At 34.6% G+C, this 14,307-nt stretch overlaps 1 protein-coding gene across 5 annotated transcripts in view; it reads right to left on the bottom strand.

Annotated features, from left to right (window-relative positions):
- The window catches only part of PHKB (phosphorylase kinase regulatory subunit beta), a 242,117-nt gene that overhangs the window by 98,534 nt on the left and 129,276 nt on the right, over window positions 1–14,307 (bottom strand). For all 5 annotated transcript variants that reach the window (XM_020985103.2, XM_020985102.2, XM_078150090.1 and 2 more), the window contains 5 exons: window positions 9,917–10,012; window positions 7,605–7,802; window positions 6,523–6,580; window positions 4,719–4,796; window positions 2,867–3,025 (listed from right to left, as the gene is read on the bottom strand). In XM_020985103.2, the coding sequence (XP_020840762.1) occupies window positions 2,867–3,025; window positions 4,719–4,796; window positions 6,523–6,580; window positions 7,605–7,802; window positions 9,917–10,012 (589 nt within the window). The remainder of the gene's footprint in view (window positions 1–2,866; window positions 3,026–4,718; window positions 4,797–6,522; window positions 6,581–7,604; window positions 7,803–9,916; window positions 10,013–14,307) is intronic.

Raw genomic sequence — 14,307 nt, forward strand, 5'->3', positions numbered from 1 at the left:
TGTACTGTATGGAGCAAGGTCCTAAGAATCAAGGGCACAGGTACAGGGATGAATCTAAGTAAGGAGTAGACACTTCTGTGACTACAGGGAACAGAAAATAATGACACTGAAAAAAAATGAAAAATGGAGGAGGGGAGCTAAGGGTGCTCATGTCAGATGACAACAAGTTTCTCAGTGAAGGAGAAAGCTAGATGGTGTGCTTCATGGCAAAATTTCTTAATTGAAACTAACTGGAGAGCCAACCAATCATAATTAGTGGAAAGTATGAATTATTCACTTCCATTCTTATGTCACATGATGATGAAGATGATGACGATAATGATGATGATAGGGGATGGGGGTTGGTGGTGGTACTGATATCCAAGATTCAGCTCTTTAAAATTACAAAGCACTCTATGTTATTTCATTTGATCCGTGTAACAACCCTGTAAGGTAGAGGCTATAACATCATAGTATGGAGGTAAGTCTGGATTCTCACATGCCACGTCAGGGGGGTGAAAGCTGTGGCCAATTTTACCAGGCTGGAGACTTTAAGTATGGATCTGGCTATGGATATTGTCTCTCTTCTCCAAGACTCAGTCTAATTAAATTTTGCAATGCTCATTACCAGAAAACAGGTCAGTAAGTGATTTTAAAAAAATTTGGACACAAATACACATAGTGAAAAGAGCATGGGAAATAGAACATCTGGGTTCTTTGCCAGTTATTAGCTGGAGCAAGTCATTTCCCTTCTTTGTGACTCAATTTCCTCATCTGAATAATGAGGGTGTTGGACATATGAGGAAAATGAGTTTGGCTATTCAAGGATGGACTCTATTCAGTTTTCAAAAAGTAACACTCAATTTCACCCAGAAACTGGAATGATGGAAAATCCTTGTCTTGGTAGATGGCAAGTTATCTACTTTTCTACCCTTAAACTGAGTATAATGCAGGAAAATGAGGGCCAAGATATTTAGAATGTAAATCCTAACCCCTGATTTCCAGTTCTCAGCACTGGATTCCTATGCAAAAGTCCTTATGCTGTTATTTATATCTAGGTAGATAGACTAAATAATGTACATATATAACAGTGTTAAATGCTATTCATCTTTATCTTATTGACACTATTAAATACTGTAAAACTAAACTTCAACTTCAAATACCAAATTGGCAGACTCTCAAAAATTAAGGCTTTAGTGTGCTAATGTTGCTGAGATGATAGTTGAAATCTAATTACAATTACATTTTTCAGGTTAGCATTTTTTTCAAATACATCATTTGATGTACAAAATTTTTTGTTGGCTTTGCTGCTGCACTAGAAAGAAGAAATAGTATCAATAATATTAAGCCTTTTGTGTGCAGCCTGTCCTCTTCCTGGAAGAATAAGCATAGAGAATTTTTCTACATGTCCTTTAATTAGCATTATGTAAATACATCAACCCCTAAAAACTACAGCTAAGAAAGGACAGAATGTAAAGCATTAACTCAATTAGCTCTGTAGTAGTGGGTTTGTGTCAGGCTTTCCTTAAATATTATTTTCCACACATTTATGTAATGTTGAAACTGAAAACCTGGGTTTTGAAATATATTTCCCTGATGGAATGTAAGGAAAGAACTGTTACTCTTAGAGTATAAACAAATCTAGCACTTATACCCTAATGCTGGAGAGAACAGAGACAATAATAGTATTTCACAGGGTAAGCAGTTGTACAATTAAGCTACAATGCTTCCAATTAGCTTTTCTCATCATTTGTCATCTTCTACAAAGGCATTTCATCTACAAAAATGATAGCCCTTTTGATAAAAGCACTAAGAACCATTGTGATTTTTCAACAAGTTGTAATACAGTAAGATGGAAATCAAACAAATAGCTCTTTTCTGTTCACCAAAGTATCCTTCATTCACATAGGCCCCAAGAATTCGGATCAGTTTCTTGGATTCTTAAGAAACTCTGCACAATGATTCTTCATAGAATTCCAAGTGACACATCCATTAACCTTCTAACTACCAAGAGGATTACTATGGTGATATGCCAAAGTAGTTAACTACCCATCATTCAGTTCCTTTTGGTATGTGATTAACTAAAGGCACAAATTAGAAAAATGGATAAGTTAAATGAGAAATTCATGACTCCCTAGAAAACATTAAACTTTTAAAAGATGCCATCTGATATCACTAAAGGCCTTTCAAAAACGCTGAACTTGAGCTGCAAAACCTAAATGAGCAAAGTAACTTATAAGACGTCATGAAGAGAGAGAAAAAAAGATCTGGCAAAGATTGGATATGGAAGTTGAGTAAAAGTGAGGAGTCAAGTGAGGAGGCTGAATGAAGTTGCCAACAGGGGAGACTGGAAGGATACTGGTACCCTCAACAACAAAAAAAGACAAATTCAGAAAAGCAGAGCATTCAGGGGAAAAGATAAGGAGTTCTGTTTTGGACATATTTAGTTTGAGATGCCAAGGAAATATGCCATTTGAAAGATCAAATGTGCATCTGGAGCTTAGGAGACTTGAGCTGCAGAGCTAGATCTGGGAATCATCTACATAGAGATAACTGACCCAGTGGGAGCTACTGAGCTCACTACTAGGATAATATAGAGAGAAAAGAGAAAAAAGTTCAAGACAGACAGTGCTTTGGGGAGTATAGGGGGGAACACACATAGTTAAGGAATGTTACCTGGATGAAGATCCAGCAAAAGAGGCTGAGAAGGAATAGTCAGGAAGAAAACCAAGAGAGATTAGTGTCATGAAAACTCAGAGGAGAAAATATTTAGCAGGAGAAAGTTATAAACAATATACAAGAAAAATGCTGATAAAGAATATGTCAGATGCAAATTTTGAAAAATAAAGAGAAATAGTATTTATCTTTCTTTGCCTCTTCTACTTACCTAGAAGTTTTGCAATGACATAAAGGGCTTGTCCCCAAAGGAAAAATTTTCCATCGCGCCCACAGTTGCTAGGAAATCTCTTCTGACTACCAGGATTTTTCTTCTCAGATTCCACAAAGTCAGCTGGCACATAATAATACTTCGGTACAACAGGATACCCTACAGAGTTTAAAAATATATAGTCAAAAAAATTAGTTTCCTTCTTTGCTATTCAATCTTTATAAAGTGAAAATGGTTTTAGAAGGGGAGGGTTAAAAGGTAGTACATGGGATAGCCAAAACTTGATAAAATGAATGACTGCCCACAATCTGGCTTCAGTCTAAAAAATGCATTACAAAATACAGAGAAAATAGTATCTGAATACTCAAATAACACATATGCTTCATATACAGTTTCTTACCAAGCAACATGAGGATAATCTCTTTTAACATTTTTTAATTTTAACAACTACCCACAGAATAACAAGTATGAATATTTAAAGGGAAGGAAAATACTATTTTAAATAGGATTAGTCCAGTGAATCTTCATAAGTGAGATCTTCTCCTGTCTTAAATGAAGAATTATAACTCTGAACCATTTCTCAGAAAAGAAATTCCCATTTAAACTTTAAGCCTATTACCTACCAATATCATGGAAGAGAAAAAAACAACTTCTCTTGAGACTAAATAGACTAGAACTTTAAAAAGTCTTTTTTTCTAAAGTGCCTTTAAAGTATGAAAAACATTATTTTAAGTGAGGGATATCTAGCTATTACATGAAAGAAAAAAAAACAATCACCATGCTTATAGAGAATTGTAAAGGTATTACAAATATATATCAAGGATTAATTATTTAAAGACTGCATATACTTCAAGATCTCCCCGAAATCCCATGCTTCCATTTTTATATCAAAATTCATGTCATCAACAAAGATATCTCAGTTCTTTTACTAACATAAATGTCTATAATGTATGGGTAAAGTTAATAAATGAGGATATTTAGGGGCCCAATGTGTAAACAAAACCAATAAACTTTCCCTGAATTTCTAAACCTGATTCAAGAAACCACTAATATTATTTATTTATATAATATAATGAATAAACTCATCATGTAGAATAATTGATAATTTTGAACATGAGGACTGAAAATATGACTCTGTTAAAAATCACATTAATACTTTTTAAGGCATTCCAAATATCTTGTTGTAGTTTAAGGGGGTAGAGGGGAGGCACACAAGAAAATCAACCCCATTGCTTTCCAATAACATTTTGTTTTTGAACAAAAAATGAACCACATAGTGTAATCACCCATTAGAAGGTTTTTGGTAATAGAAAAAACAAAACCAAACATCAAAGAGCAAAGGCTGGCCACAGTAAAATATATTCAAAATAATATTCTCTCACAATTTTTCAGTATGAGCTCTAAATGCTTGGAAGCAAGGTAGCATCGTGAGAGTAAGCATATAGTTTGCCCAAAGAGATTCATTTGAATGGGCCTATGCTAATTTAGATGGGTTAAGTTTTGGCCAAATACTACATTAAAGTCACAATTTATTTGGTGAAGATACTAGTGAATGTAAAATAAGCAAAAAAAAAAGATTCCCAGACTTTCAGCATTATGACTTGATCATTCTATAGTTGACACTAGTCCTAACTGCAAAGATTTAACTTCATTCTTCTCAGGGAAAATGAAATGGTACAAAAAATGAAACATCATAAAGGAATTCATGAGTATTATGTTTTTTTTCACTTCAAGTTGCTTCATCAGCCATGTTCAAATTAGTATATACTTTCTCACATTATTAACATAGTTTAGAAGCATTTTGATGAAATTTGGATGAGGATGAGATCTCAAGTAGGAAATACAGCTGTACCTTCTGTTGACTGATGGAGGACTGGAGTCAGAAGATCCTGGTATTCCTTCACTTGTGTAGGATTTCCTCTAAAAACTCCTAAAGGATAGAATCACATAATTTCTACACTTAAATATCAGACCAATTCGATGCAATTAGTGACTAAGTTATTATTTTTCCCCAAAGAGTAAAATTCTATGTTAAGTCAAATTACAGGCTTGAAATTGAAACTATAAAAACTATAAAAAAAGAAATTTATTTCAGGAGGTCACCTGAACTTTTAAGATTTAAAAAGTGAATTTTAATGCTTTGAAACTTCACTGCATTTATATTATGGATTTTAATATTATACACATTTCAAAGAATACAGAATTTTGTTGGTATGGCCACTCCCTCCATTGATCAGATCACAACTTCTCCCTGCCTTACTAGATAGCTGTCATGAGTTGATGAGTCTTGAGGGGTGGAGGGGGAGGGAAGAAGCATGTTTTTATGTCCAAGTTGTTGATCAGCTTATCCAAACTTAGCTGGGGTGATCTGAAGAAGATATATATCATTCTAGTCTATCAGGATGGCACACTGAAGGCCTTTCCATATTGGTGGAACCTCACAGAATTTTTGCTTTACTGGTACAGTCCTCTAAAAGCCAAGCTGATCCTCCATGTAATGACAAGGCACTGCGGAAGAAAGGCAGTGTGGTACACTGGAAAGCATACCAGCTCTAGAGCCAGAGGATCTGGGTACAAATTCCAGCACAGGCTTATTGCCTATGTATAAAGATTTGTGCCTTTTTAAAAATAAATTGCTGGGGTGTATTTATTATGTTGTTAAAATTAAAAAATGTTAAAAGGGATTATCCTCATAGCATTTGAAAAGGAATTATATATGCAACATAAGTGTTATTTGAGTGTTCAGATACTATTTTCTCTGTATCTTGTAATGCATCTTTTAGGCTGAAGCCAGGTTATTGACCTTGACCAAATTGCATAATTTCCTGGGCTTCAGTTTCTTCAATCACAAAATAAAGGGGTTGTCCTAGACGACCTCTACAATTTCTTCCAGCTCAAGATCTAGGAGACTATGATTCTGGAAAAGATTAACAATAGTATAGGATTATAATTAGTATGATTTCCATTGTCAAGGAATTCTCCACTCAATACAAATAATATCATAGCATAATTATCATACAGACATTAGCTTCAACAGGTACAAGAAAAAAAAAGGTCTGCACCATTACCAGTAGTTCCACTAGGTAGAGATGTAGTGAACTACAGATGTGGAATGAGGAATGTGTTATCAGATCTGGTTAATGTATCAATTGGTTTTGCCTAACTGTACTTTGCCTAACTTTTCATTACAAGGTAGGCTTCTACTGGGTGGAAGTCATTGGCAAGTGATAGTAAGGTTAAAAAACAGTCACTAAAAACATTTTTTAAAGTATCAACGACCAAACATGGCCCTGGATGAGACGTGAGAAAATATATCTTTCTCCAATCTTTGCAGACATGGGGCACTATAGGTGTGAAATATCACATTTACTGTCAGACATGGTAGATTTGGCTAAACTGCTTTTCCCTCCTCTCCCCTCTCATTTTTAATCTTTAAGTCATGATTCACTGGAGAGAAGAATTGAAGGGATATATTCAGAAGTAAAGGTGATGTAAAAACAAAATCTATCAATAACAGTAAGATTAAAAAGTATTATGCTGTTCAACATAAGATGCCTTGCAGTTAGCACAATTTTGTTAGGACCAAAAGGTCATATTACATTGTACTTTTCTTACAGGTCAATTATATATGGTATATTTTAAAAATAATCACTTACCATCAATCATCATGTAAAGGAAAAAAATGGGAAATTCACATTCAATGCCATCAAAGAGCTAAAAAAAGAATAATTCACTGTTTCAATTGTGGGAATCTTCCAACATGGTTGTATATGGTAAAATATTTGTTGTGCATATGAATACATATTCAATCATTAATCAATTCTGAAATTAGACCAATTTTAGCGAAGACATTTAATTTTTTTAAATCACATTTCTTATAAGTTCAAAGATCAAAATAAGGATATTTAAATTGGCACCAGAAATACTTGAAATTGAAGTACTGAAAAGGTGTTTAAAAGATAAATGGAAAATTTAACAGATAAGTATTAAAAATCAGAAAAGCATACACTAAAATTTCTTTTAATACAGTGAAACTGTAGCCAGCTGTGAAATTAAATAAAATGATAAATAACTTGTCTACTTTTTTTTGCAAAACTCAATGCATACTGATTTTTTCCCCCAAAGTGGTAATTTTATTGCTATACAAATCAAGAAGATAAAATGTTGCTTGAACATTTTCTCAATGTACCATCTGCACTGATGAGGGGAAAAAAGAAAGCTGACCCTATCCTGTATTCAGTCACTTTTTAGGCTACTAAAGCAAACTCCTGACCATCTCTCACTCTCAAGTCTCCATACTGTTTCTTTTTTCAGGAGGTTCAGTCTTCTGATATTAGGATAGTAAGGGTCAGTAGGAAAAATATGAATTAGCCAGCACAGAATTTTAAAGATCTGAATCCTATTAGGTAAGGAACAGAGAAGACACGCATACGTATTTTTTTTTACCTCAAGGAAAGAATAAGAAACTAAATATATTTGAGGCATTATACTTAAAAGGGAGATGTATAATTAACCATAGAAGAAGAGATGATGCAGCACTAATTTTGGCAACATTACAATCTCTTAAAATATTGGAAGTTCCACTCCAAACTAGTATTCATCATAAGACAAATTTCTGTAGGGGTAATAGCAGCCTGGAAAAGAAAGTAAAAGGGTTAAAAGGACCAATTCTCCCAAAGGAATAAGAAGTCAGGTATGGGCCTGTAGGGTATATCAATTACACAGCATATTAGAGTACCTTAATTTCAGCTGGCTTATAATAGCGTCGGTTTGGATCTTCTAGTGAAGTTCTGTACCCATCTCTCAAGAAACGCTTGAATCCATACTTTCCTTTTAATTTTCTAACAATTTTGTCAAGTGTCTGACTGAACAGAGCATCATCATCAAGGGCAAAAGCAGGGTAACTAATGCAGGGTAGAAGTGCGGCATCGGTATTCTGAGGAAACAAGAAAAAAAAACCAAAAGCAAGTACATCATTAGAGTGATGCTATGCTTCAGCAAAGAACATCATGCCACACTAATATAGGAATTAAATGTTATTATAAAAATGAGAGAAAAATGGGCAGAGGAGCCATGAACAACTATGGCTAGAATGAGAATTATTAACCAAACAAGTGCTAGAATATTAGATGATTTCGATTACATAAAGTTAAAAAGCTATTGTATAGAAATAATCAATGTTACTAGAATGAAGAAAAGCTGTTGATTGTGTGGGTGTAAATCTTCTCAGTAAATATCTCTAATAACAATCTTATATCCAAGAGATGGATAGATAAAATATGTAAGGAAATAGATAAAAATATATAAGTTTAAAAAATGCTCCAATAGAGGAAAAAGGATATGAAGCAATTATCTAAAGAATAAATGCAAACTCTCAAAAGCCATGAGGGAATGCACCAAATAGAAGTGAAATTCAAATGAAAACAACTCTGAAGTTTCACCTCACTCTGATCAGATTGTCAAAGATGACAAATTATGAAAAAAATAAATGTTAGAGGGATTGTGAGGATACAGAATAACTAATGTATTGTGAGTGAAGCTATGAATAGGCCCAACAGTTCTGGAAAAGAAGCTGTAGCTATGCAAAAAAAAAAAAAGAAAACAAGTTATTCCTTAATGACAAAGAGAACTTAGAGAGAGCTCAAATTAGTCAACATAATCAGTTATTTCTAGCTGACATGAGTGTGTTTGGGAAGGGGGCAAGGGTTAAGCAATGAGTCAAGTGAGACGAATGATTAAACAAAGGGGGTGAAATTCCTTTCCTTTGTCACAAAGATATACAAATTCTGGCACACACAGGGTTTCCCAAAAGTCTTAATGTAGCTTAAGGCTTTAATAGTTTAAATATTTTAATCTTTAACAGCTTGAATCTGTAATAAGACTTCTGAGACATTCTGTATATTACATCCATGTGATATAGATGTATCTGCATGTATATATGTACACATATATAGACATAAGTTAACAATGGATAATAAATATTCATTTAGATAAAAACTATGATTTTAATGCTTAAAGGCTCTGTGATTTTACTTGTATGGATATTCCTTCTACTAACGGAGATCACAATCACTCTAGTCTTTGTATGTGGTCTTAGACTATGTTACCATGTCTAAAAACAAAGCAAGCCAGTGATAAGCTTCAATGAGCTCAGGTAGGTTGGGCTTCAAACAAAATATATATATCCTCAATTACTAGACACATATTTGAAGTTCTTTAAGCTTGGTAGACCCAGACAGACTGTGCACTCTGCAGGCACAATCTTCAAGAATGGGTGATACCTTCATAGCATGATTAAGGGATGACTTTGGGGGAGGGGGAAAAGTTCTAGTTTCACTCTTATGCTACAGTAAAATCCAAGAGTCCACTAAATCTGAAGCTGTCTATATCTCTGTCAATATCATAAATAAAAATCTATGCATTCCTACAATGTGACTTCATTTGATTTCAATAACTAGAAATGGAATAAAAAAAATTATTGCAAAGCAAAATTATAACAGGGGCAGCTAGGTAGCACAGTGGATATAGCATGCTAGATCTGGAGTCAGGAAGACTAAACTTCCTGAATTCATATCTGGATGCAGACACTTACTAGCTGTGTGACCCTGGGCAAGTCATTAAATCCTATTGGCCCCAGTTCCTCATCTGTAAAATGAACTAGAGAAGGAAATGGCAAATCGCTACAGTACCTCTGCCAAGAAAAGCCCAAGTGGAGTCACAAAGAATCAGACAAAACTAAAACAAATGAACAACAACAACAAAATTATAATAACATGTTTGTATCAATTGACAAATCTGGTCCATCTAAAGTTAAATGTCAAACATGTGCATTAACCTATCAAGAAGTAAGAGGGTGTGAGAAAATGTAAAAATGGTTTTCAGGGTAAGAGAATCAGACTCCTATCTATACTCTCTAGAATGATATTTAAATGAAAGAGTAGAACCTATTCTGGGCCAAGCTGACAATTTTAAGAAATGGATGATAAAACTGAAAAATACAATGTGAAAAAATCCTCAGTATGTTCTTAAAATATTCTGTAAGTTACTCACATGAGATCTGGATTCTCTTGGCAACAGTGAACACAGAGTCTGTCTGTTTCGATTATGGGCATCAAGATCCACAAATATAACAGACCAAGAACATCCCTGGAGGAGAAGATTCACAGGAAAAGATGAATATCTTAATCACAGAGAAACAGTTGAGAAATTTTATAATTGTAATAGCCACTATTGTTTTTTTTTAAAACTTTTACTGATCTTTTGCTCTTACATCATCTTTATTTCCCAATATATTCCGGTCCCTTCCTTTACCCAGAGAGTCATCCATAAAACAAAAAATAAAAAGCAAAAATAAGAACAAATAAGAAAAAAGCAGTTCAGCAAAACAAACCAATATGTTAATCAACTCTGCACAATATGTGCAGTGGCATCTTTCTCAAACAAGTCTGTACTGTAGCTTAAACTGTAAGTTCAAAAAAAAAACATGAAGTACACAACTGTTTGATAAGTGATATAAGACAGACATCAGATTGACTGAAAAATATCTGAGGGGCTTAGTAGACAGTTATCTTAATATGAACCAGTCACAAAATGCTAATGCAAAATTAGGTTTCATTAAGAAAAGAACGGAAAAGGAAAAGGAAAAGGAACCACACGTACAAAAATATCTATTGCAGTTCTTTTTGCTGTGGCAAAGAACTGGAAACTGAGGGGGTACCCAACAATCATGGAATGGCTGAACAAATTATAGCTAATATTTGTAATGAAAAATTATTTTGCTATAAAAAATTATGAAGGAGATAGTTTCAGAGAAATCTGGGATGACTTGTATGAACAGATGCAGAGAAAACTGACCAGAATCAAGTGAACAATTCACATGAAATATTATTATAAAGATGAACGACTTTGAAAGACTTATGAATTATGACCAACACAAGGACCAAATACAATTTCAGAGGACTCCTGATGAAACATACTACCCAGATCATTGTGTATGAGACAATTTTTTTTTTGGACATGGCTAATGTGGGATTTTTTCCCCAGATTGTATATGTTTACAAAAGAGTTCTATTTTTCTTGCCTTGATAGGAGAAAGAACTGGGAGAAAATGTATTGCTGTGAAATAAAATAAAACTAATTTTTTTTAAAAAAGTAATAGAGACTAGGACTAGGGAGGTGATGGTCCTTTTGAACTCTACCCTGGCCAGACTGTATCCAAAGCAATCTGTTTAAAGGATCAAATGTGATATTTCTAAAAAGCTTAGTGCAATGGCTGGTACATAGCAGGCAATTACTAAGTACTCATTCACTTCTTCCCCTCTTTCTCCATTCCACATTTGGGGAATGTTGAAACCTAGAGAATTTTCAGAAAAGAGCAACCAGGATGTTGAAAGCAATAAAGCATGTGGCCTAGAGAAAAGAAGTGACTTTAGTGGGATAGTTATATTCACAAATGTAGACGCTGTAACAAGGAAGGAATGGAATTGTTCTGTTTGACCCCAGAGAGAGAAAAAAAACTAAGAGCTTTGAGAGGAAGTTGGAAACAGATGAATATGGGTTCTATGTAAGGAAGCAGTTCTTGCCAATAACAGCTATTCAAAGATGGAGTGAATTGCCTTCATGGGATATTCTTCACAAGAAGTCTTCAAAAAAAAAAAAGGCTTGATGGCCAGTTATCAGATGTACTGTTGAGAGGATTCCTGTTGTGGACTAAAAATGAACTCTAAGGTCACTTCCAAGTCTAAGATACTCCATTTCTTAATCTTGGCAAGGCAGAAAATTTAATCAAAGGAGTTTTAGATGGAAAAGAAAGGGACAAAGAGAAAATTGATTCAATATACCCGTCAAGCTAGATATTATATAGAGTAGTTACAATGTAGGTGGAATAACAGAAGAGAAGCCCAGAAATTTACAGAAGAAAAATTTCCAAAAAAATAAATGAACTAATGATAAAACTCATTGCTTCAAATTTACAGATGCCAATTGTAGTCAATCCTTTTGATCCAATTCAACTGAACAAATTTTTTTTTAAAGCACATACGATATGCCAGACACCATGCTGGGTTCCAAGGATACAAAACAAAAATAAAAATTCATTGTGTCCCCAGAGAGCTTAAATATTACTGGCAGTAAGCACCAGGTGGACAGATAAGTAAATATCTAATATAAACAATACAAAATAAATTGAGTGGGAGAGGGAAGAAGACGAGATGGGGTGATAAAAGGCTTGTAGGAGGTAGTATATATAAACATCAAAAGAAGATAAGGATTCCAAGAGGAAGAGGTGCACAGGGAAAGACTTACAGGCATGGGAGAAAGCTTTTGCAAAGGCATGGGAGTGAGACATGGAGTGCTGTATTTGAGGAGCTGCATATGACAATTTGGTGAGAACAAAGGGTATTGGGGGAAAGTAATGACAAATCAATTTAGAAAGATAAGTTAGAGTTGGATTAAAAGGGATTTTAAATGCTAGAACAGTTTTTATTTGATCCTAGAGGCAAAAGGGAGCCAGTGAAGCTGACCAAATGGAAATGAAATGGTCAGACCTGAGTGATCCTAACATAAGGTGGAAGAATAGCATTGTGTATTAAGAGGATAGGATCCCATTAAGAAATCTAGGAACCAGAAAGAAGAAACATGGTTAAGAGTACTTAAATAAAGATCAATGGAGGCAGAAACAGAAGGAATTTTGTCCTTGAAGTATGCTACAAACCACCTGAGCAGAAGATAATTGTCCAGTCTTGGCACATGATGCGTTACTTCAATTGCCTACACATCTGTTTGAACTTTTTCTCTGGCCAAAGTAAGATAACTAATAATTTCTTGCCACGTCTGCTGATTTAATCCTTCAAATGGGGGAACCAAATGAAAGAAATTCTATTCTGGATCAAATTCTCAGTAACAAGGAGGAATTTCTCACCAAGGTGGAAATGGCAAAAAGAGTGGAAGAAAATGAACGCTCCATCTCAGAACTTGGGCACAGAAAAATGAAGAAAAGTTGTCCATGGTTTGACAAGCACTCTACATTTTGGGATAACAACTTTGTTTCTTTTTTGAATTCTTAAAATGTCATTTAAAATTTTCTTTTTAATTTTTATTGTTAACATAATGAACCAACAAATATAAATACTTTCTTATGCAAAGAACATAAAAAGAAGAGAGCATATGAAAACATAAATCTCTATTATATAATTTTCTGTATATGTTTATTTTTTTAATATAAATTTATTTTTAGTTTTCAACATTTACTTCCACAAGATTTTGAGTTCTAAATTTTCACCCCATCTCACCCCTCCCCCCCACCACCAAGATGGCATGCATTCTGAATACCCCTTCCCCTAGTCTGCCCTCTCTTCTATCTCTCCCCCCCTTCTCTTATCCCCTTCCATTTTCCTGTAGGGCAGCATAGACTTCTGTACCCCATTTCCTGTATTTTTTATTTCCCCGTTGCATGTGAAAATTTTTTTTTTAAACATGTGTTTTTGGAACTTTGGTTCCAAATGTTCTCCCTTCCTCCCTCCCCATCCACCCTCATTGAAAAGGCAAGCAACTCAATATAGGTTATACATGTGCAGTTATGCAAAACTACTTCCACAGTAGACATGTTCTGAAAAACTAACTCTATTTCCCTTAATCCTATCCTGCCCCCCCATTTATTCTATTCTTTCTTTTGACCCTGTCCCTCCTCAGAAGTATTTGCTTCTGATTACCCCTTTCCCAATCTGCCCTCCTCTCTATCATCCCCCTGCTCTCTTGTCCCCTTCCCCCCTATTTTCCTGTAGGGTAAGACAGATTTCCATACCCAATTGAATGTGTATGTTATTCTCCTTAAGCCAAATCCTATGAGAATAAGATTCACTCATTTCCTCTCACCTTCCCCCATTTCCCCTTCACTGTAAGAGACTTTTCTTTTCTGTTTTTTTTCTGAGATAATTTTCCCCATTCTAGCACTCCCTTTCTTCTTCTCTTAGTATAATCCCCTCTCATCCCTTAATTTTACTCTCCAGATATGACCCCTTAATCTTCAGCTCACCCTGTGCCCTCTATCTATCTATCTACATATACATACATATAGTTTTCCCCCTCCAACTAGCCTAATACTGACAAAGGTCTCATGAGTTATAAATATCATCTTTCCATGCAGGGATGTAAACAGTTCAATCTTAATAAGTCTCTTATGATTTCTCTTTCCTGTTTACCTCTTCATGTTCCACTTGAGTCCTGTATTTGAAAATCAAATTTTCTATTCAGCTCTGGTCTTTTCATCAAGAATGCTTGAACGTCCTGTATTTCACAGAATGACCATTTTTTCCCCTGAAGGATTATACTCAGTTTTGCTGGGTAGGTGATTCTTGGTTGTAATCCTATCTCCTTTGCCCTCCGGAATATTATATTCCATGCCCTGCTGTCCCTTAACGTAGAAGCTGCTAAATCTTGTGTTA

This window comes from Phascolarctos cinereus, unplaced genomic scaffold, assembly GCF_003287225.1.
Source record: "Phascolarctos cinereus isolate Bilbo 61053 unplaced genomic scaffold, phaCin_HiC Scaffold_2;HRSCAF=192, whole genome shotgun sequence".
Classification (NCBI taxonomy): Eukaryota; Metazoa; Chordata; class Mammalia; order Diprotodontia; family Phascolarctidae; genus Phascolarctos; species Phascolarctos cinereus.